This window comes from Prionailurus viverrinus, chromosome E1 (assembly GCF_022837055.1).
Source record: "Prionailurus viverrinus isolate Anna chromosome E1, UM_Priviv_1.0, whole genome shotgun sequence".
NCBI classification, from domain to species: domain Eukaryota; kingdom Metazoa; phylum Chordata; class Mammalia; order Carnivora; family Felidae; genus Prionailurus; species Prionailurus viverrinus.
Window position 1 is genome coordinate 29,542,611 of NC_062574.1, and position 17,164 is coordinate 29,559,774.

The 17,164-nt window shown below is 45.0% G+C and overlaps 1 protein-coding gene across 10 annotated transcripts in view; it reads left to right on the plus strand.

Annotated features, from left to right (window-relative positions):
• Nucleotides 1-17,164, plus strand: part of CE1H17orf67 (chromosome E1 C17orf67 homolog) — a 36,505-nt gene that overhangs the window by 408 nt on the left and 18,933 nt on the right. For 3 of the 10 annotated variants that reach the window (XM_047832434.1, XM_047832436.1, XM_047832441.1), the window contains exons 1-4: nucleotides 79-153; nucleotides 1,407-1,644; nucleotides 4,690-4,892; nucleotides 11,858-11,958. In XM_047832434.1, coding sequence (XP_047688390.1) covers nucleotides 1,607-1,644; nucleotides 4,690-4,892; nucleotides 11,858-11,958 — 342 coding nt within the window. In that variant the 5' untranslated portion in view covers nucleotides 79-153; nucleotides 1,407-1,606. The other 7 variants (XM_047832440.1, XM_047832439.1, XM_047832438.1 and 4 more) reach the window with 5 other exon arrangements.

Below are 17,164 nucleotides of genomic sequence, written 5' to 3' on the forward strand. Positions count from 1 at the left end.
GGAGCCGGGTGGGAGGGGCGGGCTCCGAGGGCGTGGCTAAAGGAGAACGGTGGGCGGAGTAACCATTAGGTGAGGTAGGTAGAGAGGATGCAGGCTTGAGCCGTGCCGGTCCGTAACCCACAGTATAGGAAGTTCTAGTATGAACGGTTTACGGTAAGCTTATGTATGACCTTCAACTTCTCCCACCTCCTTCAGTGGCGGAGGTGGGAGCTGGGACAGTTTTGAGTGTTGGGAGAAAACTGGCAATTTTGAGTATTATATACTGAAAGAATGGGACAATCCAAGTAAAAAATTGGTAGATGTCACCTGAGCTAGTTGTTTATTAAACCCGCACTGGCTTAGGGTGAGCCAAACACTGTGCCAGGAGCCCCAGCTGCCACAGAGTGCCAGTCCTGTTGAAACAAACCCGACAAGAAGCATTACTTTAGACCTATTAAAAAAATGGTTTACTGCACCCCTGCTTCCATCTCTGCACTTGCTAGACACCAGGCTGAGTTTATCATTCCCATTTTTCCAGAGGAGGAAAACTGAGGCGCAGAGCGGTAGACAAACATGCTTGATGGCCCGTAGGCAATGTTGGGACTGAGATCCCTTCGTTTTAACTTGGTCATCCAAGTTAGCTTCAATCCAAATTAAACCATCAAAGAGAGAGTGTCTCTTATTTTGTTACATCTCTAAAAACCTTGCCTCTGGGGATCTTGTTAAAATGCAGGTTCTAATTCCCTTTCTTGGGGAAGTGGGGTGAGAGCCTGCATTTCTGGCACATGGTCAAATGTTGCTGATGTTGATGGTTCCTGGGCTGCATTTTGAGTAGGGATCTAAAGTGTTTAACCATCTGGATTATAAAGACTGGGGCAGACTGTGGTGAAGTGTGAAGACTGTGTGGCTTGTATCAGATGGATCCTGGCCATACACATCTGTGAATCCTATTGGAAGCAGAGCCCTTAATTTAGTTTTGATTTGAAAACGTAACAAAGGATATACTTTAAAAAATTGAGAGGTTTAAAAAAATTCCCACCATAGAACCTTTGGAAAATGTAGAAAAGTAAAAAGAGGAAGAAAATTATCCGTCTCTCACCCCGAAGACGACCTGTATTTGAACACCGAGGCATATTTTTTCATTATTTTCTATGGAAACTGTGGTTTATTTTTTTCTGCACATTATTTTGATTATATGGTAGATATATTCTCTGTCTGGCTATTTTTTTTTCATTTACAAAATAACTTTTCCATGTTTTTATGAATTTGTATATAACAGTTGCATAGTATTCCATTCTATGGAGATAGTTCACAGTTGTGAGCTTATCTCTGTTTTTGGCCATTTGTCTCTAATATTTATATTATATTTATATTTGTCTCTAATAATATATAATGTTTGTATATGATTTATCATTCTCATTTTCCAGACGAAGAAAACTTGCTTGATGTCATACAACCAGTAGTCAACCGAGTTGGGGCCTTGACTTCAGTTAGTCGGATGCCAAAGCCTACCATGCTCTGAAGCCAGGCAGGTGGCTCAAGATGTGGTCTTTTGACCCCCTACATCAGCATCATGGAAGAACATGGATTCCCAGGTCTTGACTAGGTCTCTCCAGTCAGAATTACAATGGAGCTGAGATTCTGCCTGCTTAACAAGTTCCCCAGGTGATCCTTTTATTTTCTTATTCAAACTTTTTTGGGCGGGGTTTAATTGTGAAATGTATCACATGTTCAAAATATCTAATGAAACATATAAGCACATATACGCAGTTAAACATACGTGCAGTTAAAAACAATAATGAAGTAAATACCTGTGTAACCCACCACACAGGTTGACGTATTGAACATTTGGAGCCTCTCCTGTGCCCACCTGATTGCTAGCCTCATCAGGAAAGAACTACTCTCCTAATCTGTATATCCTTCATTCCCTTGCTTTTCTTTATAATTCTACCATCCCTAAAGTACCCCCCCCCCCCAAATATAGTTTTGTTTTGAAAAACAAGCCCAAACCTGGTCCTGAGGAGATGAGCTGAGTAGAGTCTGGGGCAGAGTCTGAATCCAGCTTCCCCGAGGAGATCCCCACCACCCCCGGGGACGTCAGAGAGCATGGTCTTGGGAAGATTGCTAATCTTCCCAACAGTGAGGACAACTGAACAGGGCTGTAGTTTGAACATCAGGCAAAAATCTGGCTGGGAGAGGGGCTGCTTTCCATGTTTCCTTCTTAGCTGCTTAGGACTTCCTTCAGGTTCTTAGCACCTTGCTCAGGGAGAAAGGAGTATTCAGCTGATCCAGGAAAAATGCATAGGGCTGGGGGAGCAGGAACCTTGTCAGCTCATGGTCATCAAAGTATAAATAAATAAGAACCTGGCTCACCCAGACAGTCTGTCCTCAGTGTGTCTTCAGGTTGTGATGTAGATCACACCTTGTGCCAAACGGGACTGCCTGCCCTCTGCATCGGAGCACAGGGGTCATCTTGGGATTTCCCTTCACCACTCTTCTGTTTGTACCTTCTGTTCCCTGGGTCCTGGCACTTGGCCTTTCTTGGTGAATTCTCTTGTCTTTCTGGAGCTCACCCATCAGTACCTTTAGGAACAAAGGTACATGGGAGGTATCGTTTTGAGTCCTCGGATGTCTACAGATACCCTTATTCCACCTTCCATACCTGATTATTTTTCTGGGTATAGAATTCAGAGTTGGAAATGATTTCCCTTCACAACATTGAAGACATGGGTCCATTTCTGCTTGCTTTTAATGTTGCTGTAGAGATGTCTGGCGCTATGCTTATTCCCGATCCCTTGAATGAGACTTGTTTGTGCTTCCCGGAAACTTGGAGAATCTTCCCTTTTTCTCTAGTGTCCTGAAATTTCACAGACAAGTGCCCGGTGTGAGTCTGTTTTCATCTATTTTGCCAGGTTTGCTGGGTGCTTTCAGTCTAGCAGCTCATGTCCTTTGGTTCTAGAATTACTTTGTTAATTTCCTCCTCTCTATTTTCTGTGATCTCCTTTAAAAAAAAAAAGTTCATTTATTTATTTTGAGAGAGAGAGAGAGAGAGAAAGAGAGCGCATGCACAGGAGAGGGACAGAGAGAGGGAGAGGGACAGAATCCCAAGCAGAATCCAGCATCACAGATCCCGATGTGGGGCTCGAACTCAGAACCATGAGATCATGCCCTGAGCCAAAATCAAGAGTTGCATGCCCAACCAACTGAGACACCCAAGTGCCCCTGTGATCTCTTTTTAAAAACTTCTCTTATTTAGATGTTGAAACTACTAGACTGTCCTCTTTCTCTCTATTTTTTAAAATAGACTTTATTTTTTAGAGCAGATTTAGGTTCACAGCAAAATGGAGTAGAAAGTACAGAGATTTCAGGTATTCCCATGTCCCCACACAGGCAGAGCTTCCCCCCACTGTCAGCATCTCCCACCAGAGTGGTGCATTTGTTACCAATGATGAACCTCCATTAACACACCATCATCCCCTCAAAGTCCCTAGTTTGCATTAGGCCTCACTCTTGGTGGGGCAAATTCTGTGGGTTTGGACAAATGTATAATGACATGTACCCACAATTATAGCATCATACAGAATAGTTTTACTGCCCTAAAAATTCTCCGTGTTCTGCCTGTTGATTCCCGCCCCTCCCCCAATCCCTAGCCCCTTGTAACCACTGATCTTTTTACCATTTCCATAGCTTTGCTCTTTCTAGAATATCATATTGTTGGAATCATATCATATGTAGCCCTTTTGGATTGGCTTTTCTTCATTTAATAATAGGCATTTAAGATTCCTTTGTTTTCATGGCTTGATAGCTCATTTCTTTTTAGTGCTGAATAGTATTACATTGTCTGGAATATTATTTATCACTTTATTTATCCATTCACATACTGGAGGATATCTGGTTGATTCCAAGATTCGGCAATTATGAATAAGGGACTATAGACCTCTGTGTGCAGGGTTTTGTGTGGACATAAGTTTTCAACTCATCTGGATAAATGTCCTCTCTTTAAAAATATTTTTTCTCCCTTGCTTTGCTGTTGTTATTTTTTTAAACCTTCCTCCTCCTCTCTCAGCCTCTCTCTCTCTCTCTCTCTCTCTCTCAGTTTGGCTCTATTTTTCTAAAATAGATATTTTCTAAAATAGCTATTTCCATAGCTTTATCTTTGGATCTTTTTTAATTTCTAAGAACTTCTTTTTTGTTGTTGATTCGATTTTGGAATATTCCTTTTTTCCCCCAACTTCTTGTTCATGTTTCATGGGAGCAAAAATATCCTCTGAGAAATCAGAGGATAGTGTTGGATAGTTTTCTTCCCCTTCTCTCTGTGCATGGTCTCTGATGGCCCCAAGTTGCTTTTCCCTTTGGTTTGCTTTGTCTTCATCTTCCATGTGAGAGGCTTTCACAGATGTTGGGTGATTCTTAGCCGCTTAAGGTTAGGGAATCCAGGCTAGAGTGTCTCTTAGTCTCTCTGAAGCTTATCATCCCAACTGAGATCCCACAGAGAAAAACAACACAGATTTCAGGATCTCTTTCCCAGAAGAATCAAACTTTTCTCTCCCAGTTGAAGGCCTAGCACTTTTCCTGAATGAAGTGTAATGTCACAGCAGCCTTAGAAGTGGTTTCACAAATTATTTGGTCCATGTTCCACTCCCCTAGTGTGTTTATTTGTACCACCGTACGTTCCCACACTTTGCCAGTACCCCTGTCATTCCTGTTTAGGTTGGAGAGAAGCCTGGCCCTGGCCATCAGGAATCTGATGCTGACCTTGGCTGTCCTTACCTATTGGGCAGATGTACGCTGGGCCAATGTCCTGGACCCAGCACAGAAATTACAGCCTACTTGTGGAAGCCCGCAGCAGGCCAGAAAGGCTCCTGTCCAAGGCCAAACCATCTTGCCATTGTATTATTGCTCCAAACAGGAAGGTATGTGTTTGTGTAGAAGTCCTGAGGATATGAGAAGGGAAGCCAAGGGCACAGGGTGTGGAGATGGAGGGGGAATCAACTCCTATTGAAAAGGGGCCATGTTTTCTTTTCTAATAAAGATGGATTTTTATTTCAACAATATATAGAATTATATATCTTAATATGTGCTTGATTAATCTCCATGTTATTTGGCCATTCAAAACATTTTTTATGGACTTTCTATCGTGTGTCTGAGAATCGGGTGGGTGTGTGTATGCAAATATAAGCAAAGATGATTCACAAATCATCTTTCACGGATGAGAAAAGAAGGAATGGTAAGAATAGTGACAACACCAACAGTGGTTTCCAGGTATTAGATCCTTGCAATATCTGCCAACTACCTTACATACACTTTCTCTTTTAAGTCTCAAAACAGGGGCACCTGGGTGGCTCAGTCGGTTGAGCATCTGACTTCGGCTCAGGTCATGATCTCACAGCTCTTGAGTTCGAGCCCCGCGTCAGGCTCTGTGCTCACAGCTCAGAGCCTGGAGCCTGCTTCGGATTCTGTGTCTCTCTTTCTGTCTGCCCTGCTCCCACTTGTGCTCTGTCTCTCAAAAATGAATAAACGTTAAAAAATTTTTTTAAGTCTCAAAACACCTTAAGAGGAAAGTTATATTGTAATTATTATTCTTTTCTTATAAATGAAAAAGCAGTCATTTGGACAGTTAAGAAATCTGCCCAGTTACAGCTTCAGTGTGACCTAGGTACTAAGTTTCAGAGCTAGGATTCAAGCTCAGGTTTATTGATGGCTCTGTGCTCCACAATCTTGACCATTATACCACATGGCCTACCCAGTAGATATTCATTCACTTTTGAGTGAAGCTTCCGGCAGGACCCTGTGATTAGCTTAGACCCAGTAGCACCCAGTTATGGACATACTACCCATCTCATAAGAACCCCTTGTATTGGGTAGCTGTTGTCAGAGTGATGCTGTGTAACAAACCACTCCTAGACTCAGTGGCTTAAAATAACAATCATGTAATGTTAAGGATCTGCAGGTTATGGGCAACTGTGCTTCATGCTGTGGTGGCTGGAAACTAGGTGGGGCTAGGTTGAGTGAATCTACTGCAAGCTGTGGATCTGTGTAGTCTGAGCTCCTTGCTCGGGTACATCTGAGTTAATTTTGAGACCAAGGTGCGGGGGCGGCTGTCTGGAGGAAGCTCTTTTTGTAGCAATGGCAGCAATGCAAGAGGGCACGACTACGTGCACAAACACACTGCATATACCTTTGTCTGTGTTGTGTCTGATACCATCCCATTGTCTGAAGCAAGTCTCTTGGTTGAGCCCGAGGTCAAAGGGCTGGACTTCAAGGTCATATGGCAAAGAGCATGCATATGTGGTGGTGGTGAAGAATTGGTGCTAATGATTTAACCCACCACACCTGCCCAAACCTAACATCTGCCTGCACAGTGTGCCTGTATATTAACATGTATATTGTTCATGTACAGCTTACAGAGTTACTACTATAAAAGTTATAGAAGAATTATACACCATAAAAATATAGAATTTATAGTCTAGTGGGGAAGGTAGACAAAAAAAAAAAAAGAAAACAACTACAAAAAGGAATATTGGAAAATATTTAATTGACTCTGGGTCTAAAGAATGTGGACACATCATAATTCTCTTGGGACAGATTCAGCATCTTTCTATATTATTATTTATTTATTTATTTATTTATTTATTTATTTTTAAAGATGTTCCCTTGTCCCTGAAGTTTCTTTAGCTGACAGAATTTGAAATCACTGTCTTATCCTTTTAAGAGACTATCTGGTGGGATGATGTTGGAGTTTGATGGTGTCAGGTTTTTCAGATCTGTGAACAGCAGTGTAATTTGAGAATTCCTTTTATTTTTTGTTTTTTAAAGATTTTATTATTAAGTAATCTCTACACCCAAAGTGGGGCTCGAACCCACAACTCTGAGATCAAAAGAATTGCACGCCCTACTGATTGAACCATCCAGGTGCTCCGAGAATTCCTTTTAAGAAGAGGGAAGCCAACACAAATATCTGCTATGTTCGGATGCCTTGAATATGGGTGGTAGCATTCTTCCTGTTGGTAGTTGGTAATGCAGAATTTCTAGGCCTCAGCATCTAATGAAGACCTTCAGATTGATTCAGATCCTAGGAAAATAGTCTGAGGCACTGCAGCAACATCTCTCTCCATCTCCAGTGGATTCTCTGGTATTCCTGGCAGCTTCTAGAATAGTTAACCTTGGTGGCCTTGTTTCTTTCCCCTGACCTTGGATGTCCCTGGTTCTTCTCTCTAGTCTGCCACCTTGTGGAGCTTTTGGGAATTGCACTTTCAACTGAGAGCCCTGCAGATTCACCTGATTAAATTAAAAAAAAAACACAAAAAACACACATTTATGTATTTTTGACAGAGAGACAGAGAGTGAGCAGGAGAGGGTCAGAGAGAGAGGGAGACACAGAATTCAAAGGAGGCTCCAGTCTCTGAGCTGTCAACACAGAGCCCAACGTGGGGCTCAAACCCTCAAACTGAGAGATCATGACCTGAGCCCAAGTCAAACGCTTAACTGACTGAGCCACCAAGGCATACCCAGATTCACCTGATTGATCTGGCTTCTGCTTTCCCTGGGAATAAGGATAGGTGGTAGAAAAGAATTCTCCTCACTAGAGTGACGCTCACTACAAAGTGACCTTGCTCTTTTGGTTTTCCTAAAGTTCCCCTTTTGGAACAATATGGGCACTGGCCCAGCCATAACAGCTGAAGAGCACTCTCCACCTGAGACCTTGAACCAATATGCCGGGGGAAAGGAGGGAAGAACAGGTCCCTGACTTTCTCTAGTAGGACCTTTCCAGTCCACCAGAGGTTCCTTTTTTCTTTTTTTTTTAATTACAAAAGTAATACATGCTTCCTTAGAGCTTATAGTCCAGTGGAAAGAGACAGACTTTTAAAAGTAAACAAAGCCAGTATTTACACACTATGGTGTGTGCTAGGAGATGGAGTGTAATGGTAGTGGTGGGAGTGGGCAGGGAACCTTCCTCAGGTTGGTGAAGGCAAGCTTGCGTGAGCAAGAGAACTTACAAATCAAAGCCTGAAGGATGAGAAGGATCCAGTCGTTAAAAGTGTGAGGAAAAGTATGTGCAAACGTCCTGAGGTGGGAAGAGCTTGTTAAGTAGAAAGTAACCACGTGTGGCTGGATTGCAGTAAGCTAGAGGGGTGTGGTTAGAGTCGGGCTGGAAAGAGCAGCAGGCAGAGATACCACAGGGTCCTGTAGTGCATGGTAAGGATTCTGATTTTGTTCTCGGTCCAGTGAGAAGATAAGAAAGGTTTCTTAGGCAGGGAAGTGATGAGGTCTGTTTCCTATTATATATTTCTATTTTAAGAAGACCATCCTTGCTGCTGCATGGAGAATGCATCAAAGTGAACAGGAGGGGAGGTTGGGAGACTAGTTGGGAGCCTGGTGCCAGAAGCTGGGGGAAGAGTAACAGTAGCCTAGACTCAGGTGGTGGCCAGAGAGAAGGAAGGATCTAGACCCATGCCATCCAATATGGTAGCCACCTGCCACATTTGGCTACTGAGCACTTGAAATGCATGAACTTTTACATAAAATATATACTGTAGTTTGAAGACTTGGTGCAAAAAACGTCAGAAAATATCTCATCATTTGCTTAGTTTTATTACGTATCAACATAATAATATTTTGGGTATTCATGATACATAAAATAGAATATAAAAAAATTTCATTTTTGGGGGGCACCTGGGTGGCTCAGTTGGTTGAGTGTCTGACTTCGGCTCAGGTTATGATCTCGCGGTTTGTGGGTTCGAGCCCTGCATCGGGCTCTGTGCTGACAACTCAGAGCCTGGAGCCTGCCTCAGATTCTGTGTCTCGTCCTCTCTCTGCCTCTCCCCTGCTCATGCTCTGTCTCTCAATAATAAATAAACATTAAAAAAATTAAAAAAAAATTTTTTTTTACTTAAAAAATGTGGCTACTAGAAAAATTTTAATCATGTATGCAGCTTGCATCTGTGGCTCACATCATATTTTTATCAGACACTCCTGATATGGACAAAAGTTACTGAATTAAAAAAATACTTTTGTAGTAAATTTACATTGGACACATTAGAAATTTCTGGCTGGGTATACATTTTCTTTTTCTGGTCCACTGAAAGTATTTATTTGATAAAACAATACGCTTAGTGTTCGATTCAACCACAAGAGCAAAAGCAACGACAGATTTGACAATGCACATAAAAAACCACAAGGTACATAATGTGGCAAATATCTATTTCTAAAATAATGCTCCTAAAATTCCTCAGTTACTGAAAACTGCATAAAAATGGAAGGATGTTAATAGCAACCGAGAGCATAAAACTGAAGATCAAATTCTGAGCAACTTTGCTGACAATGCATGATTTTTTCCTCTTGTTTACAATTTGTTCAAACTGTCCTTATACCAGCAGAGTGGATAGAACTCTGCAGGTTCAATATCAGTTGCACAACATTAGCATCAATTCGGACAACTACAGAGAGAACATTGTTTTCCTCTGAGCTGGGCAAAGTGACCACAGAAACAGCAGACCATTTCTCTGACTTGAGAATCTCATCCCCGTAAATGCCGCATATCTTCCAGACATTTTAAAGAATATATTTAATAATTTCTTTATGTAATATTTACAGATGATTTGAATTTAAAAGAACTTCAGATTACTGAGATTTTATTGTCTTTGTAAAAGTAACCTTGAGTCTGAAATGGGCTGCTTACCCTTCTAATGGGCAGCAAATTGCAGGAGGCCCTTTTGGGCATAATGGGAAGAGCAGTAGCCTTTGAAGAGAGGAGAATTTGGCTCTACATCAGCATCCATAGTGTGTGAACTTGGATATGGTCTCACCTCTCCAAACCTCACTTCCTTATTTTTTTTTTAACATTTGTTTATTTATTTTGAGAGAGATAGAGAGCAAGTGGGGGAAGGGCAGAGAGAGAGAGAGAGAGAGAGAGGGAGAGAGAGAATCCCAAACAGGGCTCGAACTCTCGAATGGTGAGACCATGACCTGAGCTGAAATCAAGAGTCAGTCTCTACTGACTGAGCCACCCAGGCGGCCCTCACTTCCTGATTTGTAAAATGGATATGGTGCTAGTTGCTGCTTATCCTTCATCTTTAATCACAACCACAAGGTAGGGACTGTTCCTCCTTTGTACAGGGTGGGGAGACCAAAGTTCAGAAAGGGTAAGTGATTTACTGAAGGTTACGTTGCTAGAAAGAGGTGAAGCTAGGACACGAACCCTGGGTGTTCTGGCTCTGAAGTCAGCTGAAAAAAACATTTTCCCCTTTACTATGCTCCTTGCCAATTTCCCTACCTACCTCTGAAACTATTAGGAAGGTCAAACCTAATTAGTGAATGGGCTTTGGAGAGATGTCATACAATGTGCAAATGTAAGAGACGGTTAATGAAAGAGATGAAAACAGGAACAAAAACAGACACTCACAAACCAGTGTATGATGTAGCTGCGTCTGTTTAAATGAAGTCAATATCACATGTTGCTTTCTCCAATTCATGCTCTGAAAGTCACATCACAGAGGGGTGATTTCCTTGCTCAGGATGAAAATTTATAGGGATTCAGAGGAAAAGTTTAGTGGTCATACTAAAAACTCAGAGTCAGATGCACTTAACATCATACCGTAAGTGTAGTTAGTCAGAGCATAAACAAGTGGGGGGGGGGGGGTGAGGGGATGGGGGAAGTGGGGTTGGGGGGGGCAGAAGTGCTTCCTTTAAGTAGGCTGGCCCATTCAGGGGGCGTTCATTCTGCAAGAGGCTGAGAGCGGAACAAAGACAGGATGAAGAAGCTATTTGTGCTTGTCCTCTGCCTCACCTTACTGACTTGCTTCTCAGGTGAGCATGAACTCTGAAAACAGCCGTTTCTATGCTGACATGACAAGCTGGGATCAGTCTATTTTATATTTGTAAAATATTTTTTTCATTTCAAAGAATATGTAATATATAATAATTCAGTGCTTTTTTTTAACTCCCTAAGAGCAGGCTCCCAGAATTGCTATCATTAGGGATAATTATTTTTCAGTCTTTATTTTTAAATTTTTTATTATTTTTTAAAAGTTTTATTTATTTAAATAATCTGTGCACCGATGTGGGGCTTGAACTAATAACTCAGAGATCAAGAGTTGCATGCTCTACTGACTGAGCCAGCCAGGTGCCCCTATTTTCTTAATCTTTAAATGTATTTGAATATTAATTCTCAGAAATGCTGATAAATCTTCAACTATACTGTCTTTTAGACTTCATACGACATCATCAAAACTTGACAGACATTTATTTGATGATATCATTTGGAGTTTGCGCGGGATTATCAAAACTTAATATAATTTTATCATGATACCTTCTTTGAGAGATCATGTGTGATTATCAACTTTAACACAGTCTTGTTCTCACGGAGAATCTTCCAGTAACAACTTTTAGCTGCTTTAGTGTTTTGGGGATTAGAAAAAAAAAGAAAAACCATCAAAGCAAAACTAAGGGACAAGAAACACATTGACCAGAGAAACTGAAGAAAATGTGTTTTAAAAAACTTACTCAGGGGCGTCTGGCTGTCTCAGTTGGTGGAACATGCGACTCTTAGTCTCGGAGTTGTGAGTTCGAAAGATTACTTAAAAAAAAACAAAAAAGAAAAAAAAATCCCGTATTCATTAAATTAGCACCCACTTTTAAAGAAATGCACCGTTGCAATAGGTAACTATGTTTACGTTGTGCAGCTTTGGCTCTGAGTTAGAAACAATTTAGAATTCTCCTCGGAGCTCTCTGGAATGCCACGTCCTTTGGGACAGGTCCCCGTGAAAGCGCTTTTGTGTTTGACCGAAATCGAACTTGCAAATCCTTCGCCTTGGACTGTGAGATGGTGCACGAGCTCCTGTTGCGAGAGTCCCGAAGGCCCCTTCCCGACTTTTTTCAGGGGCCTCTCCAATTCTGACGGAAAAGCAGGCCAAGCAGCTCCTGAGATCCCGACGGCAGGACAGGCCGAGCAAACCTGGGTTCCCTGACGAGCCCATGCGGGTGAGTGCTGGGCTCCCGGCTATTGGAAGGGAAAGTATGATCGCTTGAATGCTCATTCACTATGAAACCGAGCCAGGTGCTGGCCCCGCTCCAGCGTGGGCCACTAGACGGAGGTTCTGCCGGGTCTCAGGTGTCAGGCTGACCTCAACCTTTTACTCTCCCCTTTTCTCCCCCGGAGGCTTGAGCCCCACGCACCTACTATGCACACAATATTTCAAATGGAAACAGTGTGGCCAATGGCCAGAGTCCCAGGATCCCCCATGGGCTGCCGGATGCCACCCCCGAGCCAGATGTCAGGGCCCTGTGTCCTGTAACTGGGGCCAACCCCCTCTTCCTCCTCTTCCCTGGGGCTCCCAGCAAGCTGGACCAGCATCCTTGGCCAGCGATGCTCTGTCTGGTCGGGCAGAATCTGTGCCCTGTGGCCTGTGGGGGCTCTGCCCTAACCTCGTGCCTCTGAGTTTGGTCTGTAGTCTCTGTCCTGCCCTGTGGGTTTGTGGCGGTCACCTGCCTTGTGTTTCTGAACCAGGGCACCCTTCCCTGCCTTCATTTTGTGACTTGTGGTGGGTGATATTAGACCCTGCCCTAGTGGCCCCGGGCCTGGCTTGTCTCCCCATCCTGTAGCTGAAGTACTAACATTCCTGTATTTTTTTTTTTTTTAATCAGAATTAGTTCATTTAAAAGTCTCTTATTGAGATCCAGGATTGCACATTGCTGAGGAGTGCTGGCTCTGGGGCACACCGTCTGGGCTTTTCTCCCCATTTTCTAACTGTGCAAACTGGGGAAGGTTTCTTCATGTTTCTGTACCTCTGTACTGTCAGCTATAAAATGGGGTTGACAATAAATATTACCACTTACATTCCTATAATATTATAAATAATGACAGAAAATAGCTACTTTATAAGGATCAAGTAATTCCTAATAAGGCACTTATAACAGTACTTAGCAAACAGTGACTACTCCTTTGAATATTAAGTATCAGGGACCAGCAAGGTGCTGAGGCTGCAGGCAGTAGTTGCCTGGATTTCTGCTCAGAGTTGGGAGCAGACACAGAGAAGCTGTCGAATTGCTATTGTACAGAGTGGCTTAGAAACAAATCAAGAACTTCAGGATGTCAAGGGTAGATGTGGCTTCCCTCCCTCCCTCCCTCCTTCTCTTCCTTCCTTCCTTCCTCTCTCCCTTCCTCCCTCCCTCTCTTCTTTCCTTCCTTCCTTCCTTCCTCCCTCTTTTCCTTCCTCCCTTCCTCTCTCCCTTCCTCCCTCCCTCTCTTCTTTCCTTCCTTCCTTCCTCCCTCTTTTCCTTCCTCCCTTCCTCTCTTCCTCCCTCTCTTCGTCCCTTCCTCCGTCCCTGTATGTCAGATGTGGCTTGGAATATCTAAGTGCAGGGTGGAGGGGAATTGGGAGGTGGGCAGGAGCAAGGTCAAAAAGGGTTGGAGTACCTTGGACTTTATCTTGTGTTCAGTGGAAGACAATGGGAGTTTTTAAATGGGGGAATGCAGACTGGAGCTTTAGATAGACAGTTTGAGAAGCAGTTAGAAGAGAAGAGGCCCAGGATTGACATGTGGGGACATCGACGCTCAGGGGTGGGCAGAGGAAGAGGGGCTTCAAGAGGCTAAGAAGGAATATGGGGAGATATTGGGGAACCCAAGAGAGTGTGGGGAGCAGGACGTCTGGCTTGAGGCCCCTGGGGGCTCTAACTGGCCCCTTGTGCTTTTGGCACGATGTCTGGAGGACTTCCCCCCGGGGGAAGGCTGGTTCAGAGGGCTCCGAAGGAGCCGCTCCCCTCCAAGTGGTCAGGAGACAGGCTCTAATCAACAGCGGAGTTGGCCACTGGGCGTTTTCTCTGCCAGCATCTGCTCCTGGCTCCTCTGAGCTCTGACTTCACAGGGGCTGAAGGGTTTTAGGCCCTGGGCAACAGGTGAGTTTGGACTGTTGCAGCAGGTGGGCTTGGACCATAGCAGATCAGCTTCCTGCCTCCCGTGCCCCTCCCGTGCCAGCCTTCATGCCATGCTAGACTTGTGTCCCCAAACACGGCCTGATGTGGTCCTTCCCTGCCCAGAACTTCTGAGAGCTCCTTCTCTGACCATTTCCCTTCTCCTGGCCTCTGGTCATCACTGGCCTTCACCTGTGACAACCTTCAGCTTGCTTCCAATTTTGTGATTTTACTGAATATCTGGCTTTTTAAAGATTTTGTTCTGTCTTTGGTCTTTTTTTTTAAATGTATGTATGTGTGTTTGTTTGCTTATTTATTTATTTATTTATTTAGAGAGGGAGAGAGAGAGGGAGGGACAGAGAGAGAGGGAGACACAGAATCTGAAACAGGCTCCAGGCTCTGAGTTGTCAGCACAGAGCCCCATGCGGGGCTCGAACTCAGGAACCGTGCGATCATGATCTGAGCCAAAGTCGGACACTTAACCGACTGAACCACCCAGGCGCCCCTTGGTCATCTTTTATAGGCTGATCACTATTGACTCCTCTTAATTGCCTTGAACCTATCGGATCTAGTTTCTGTGTGATTCTCTCTGGCCTCAGAACCCACCGCTGACCCCACCAACCATTTCCCATTCATCCTGCATACAGCCCAGCCCTGCATGCCTGTCACCAAGACACTGACCCCATTGTCCAGAATCCTCTCTGCCACTCAGCCAGATCTGGAAAAGTGCTCATGTGATCTACCGTTGAAATGGGAAATAAACGTGCAATAAATGATTTGGTGGCTAGTCTGCATCGGTAGTTCTCATCCAGGGGTGATTTTGCTCCCCCAGCCCCAGGGACATCTGGCAGTGTCTGGAGGCATTTTGGTTGTCACAACTGTGGAGGCGGGAGGAGGGACAGTTTGCTCTTGGCATCTAATGGGTTAAGGCCGGGATTGCTGCTAAACATTGTACAATGCACAGGGCAGCTCCCATAACAGAGAATAATCTTGCCTAAAATGCCAACAGCACTAAGGGTAAGGGACCCTGGCTATACCATGCTGAACAGTCTCCTTTTTTCCCCCAACTTTTCTCATTCTGTGTCACTTTGTGTGTCTCTTGCACTATCATTCACTGTTGTATTATACTATATTATATTGCATTACCCTCATGCAGAACCAGCTGAATCAACAAGCAGTTTCTGCTATCACATCTTTCTAGGAATGTGATTCTGAGCCATGGCTGCATACGCTGGAACCAACTGCGGAAGTTCAAAATCTGGTGCCCGCTCCCAGAGGGGTGGCGTGCGGTGTGGGGTCTGGCCTGGGCCTTGGGTGGGTGTCAGAGCCTCCCAGGTGGTATCAGCGTGCAGCTGAAGCTGAGCCCCGCCGTGCCAGGCCTTGCGGGCCACACGTGATGCCACGTGTAATACCAGCTCCTGGGGTCCGGTGGGGAACACAAAAGCTAACAGCGCGAGACATGTACGAACCAATCGAAGGTTGAACTGAGTGGTATGGAGAGAGTCAATGCGCTAGTTTAGATTCAGTTCAGACAGGGGCGCCTGGGTGGCGCAGTCGGTTAAGCGTCCGACTTCAGCCAGGTCACGATCTCGCGGTCCGGGAGTTCGAGCCCCGCGTCGGGCTCTGGGCTGATGGCTCAGAGCCTGGAGCCTGTTTCCGATTCTGTGTCTCCCTCTCTCTCTGCCCCTCCCCCGTTCATGCTCTGTCTCTCTCTGTCCCAAAAATAAAATAAACGTAGATTCAGTTCAGACAGAGAGAGGGAGAGGGTCACGTGGAACATGCAGAGAACGCTCCTCGCCGGCCGAGACGTGCACTTAATTGTATTCCACATTGACTGGGCCTCACCAAGTGCCAGGCACTGAGGACGTAAAATAAACTAGACGTTCTTCCTTTGTTCCATTGGGTGGAGACAGGTAGAGCCAGAGCCTTCCAGCTGGATTCAAGTTCTCTAACGAAGTTGAGAAAAGAGGGTCTCTCGCCCTAACTGGAAGGAGGGAGGGGGCTAGGAAGGCTTCCCAGAGGAGGTGTCCACCGGGGTGAGGCTTGAAGGTGAAGAGTTTTCAGGCAGCGGAAGGGGTGGAGGTGAGGTGGGGAGAATATTCCACCCAGTACGATTTCAGTCCGTATTCTGCCACTGACTAGTCATGGACTTTGGGCTTTGGATTTAGGAGAAATCCGCGTCCTTTTTCTGGACCTCAGTTTTCTCTAAAAGTGCAGAGCATTTGCAGAGTAACTGGCTAAAAGGTTTACTCCGGGGCTCATCTTTTAGGGTTCTGGATAGAGCTTCGGGGACGATGTGGGTTTCCTGCTGCCAGTCTACAGCTCGGAGGAAAAGCGTGGGCAGCAGGACGCGGCCCCAGACGAGAGCCGGAGGGTTTACGTAGAGGCCCCCGAAGGCTTTCTCGGAAACGCCAGGGCCTCCTCCCTTCAAGCTGACCCTGCTGCTGCACCTGAAATCCTGGACTTCTGTCTGGCCTCTCCCCCACCTTGGGTGTCATGGCTGCCTTCTCCCTTTTGTGGGTTTGTCGAGAGCGTAGTGGGTGACCGGCCAGTCACCGGCCGTGGAAGAGGAGCCATTTGCTCATTTTAGGTGAGCGGTTGGCGTCACAGTGACCCTGGTCCTGCATCGCTGTTGAATGTGAGCACTGGACTCGGTGACCCCGTATGACTGTGTGTGTGAGGTTGTGTAGGTATCACATTGTCAGCAGGCCACGAGGAGGCCACGAGGCGGGACCTCTGCCGCAGGGGAGGTGGGGGCTGCTGGGCGGAACTGCCCCACAGGCTCACGTCCACGTGGGAACCAAGGGGTTAAGTTGCCCTGATCTGTGGGGAACCACACTTTCCTGCTCCTTATCTTTTGCCAAGACCACCTGCTGCCTGCCTTGTTTCTCTGTGCAAACCATCTGCTCAGACGTCCCTTTGCTGGGGAAAAGGGCAGGCGGGAGCATTGTCCTGTGTTTTCAGGATTGGAAATGTCATGTGTGTTGTGTATGTGAGACTGTGTGTGTATGTGTAAGGGTGTGTATTGTGTATGTGAGGATATATTGCGTATGCGAGGGTGTGTGTGTGAGGAGGTGTTGTGTATATAAGGATGTGTATACATGTGAGAGTGTGTGTGTGTGTCTGTGTGTGTATGCATGAGGGCATGTGAGTATGGAAAGTATGTGTGTATGTGAGTGTGTGTATGTGTGTGTGAGGGTGTGTATATCTATGTGAGCGTGTGTGTATGTGTGTATGGTGTGTGTATATATGAGGGTGTGTGCATGTATGTTTTGAA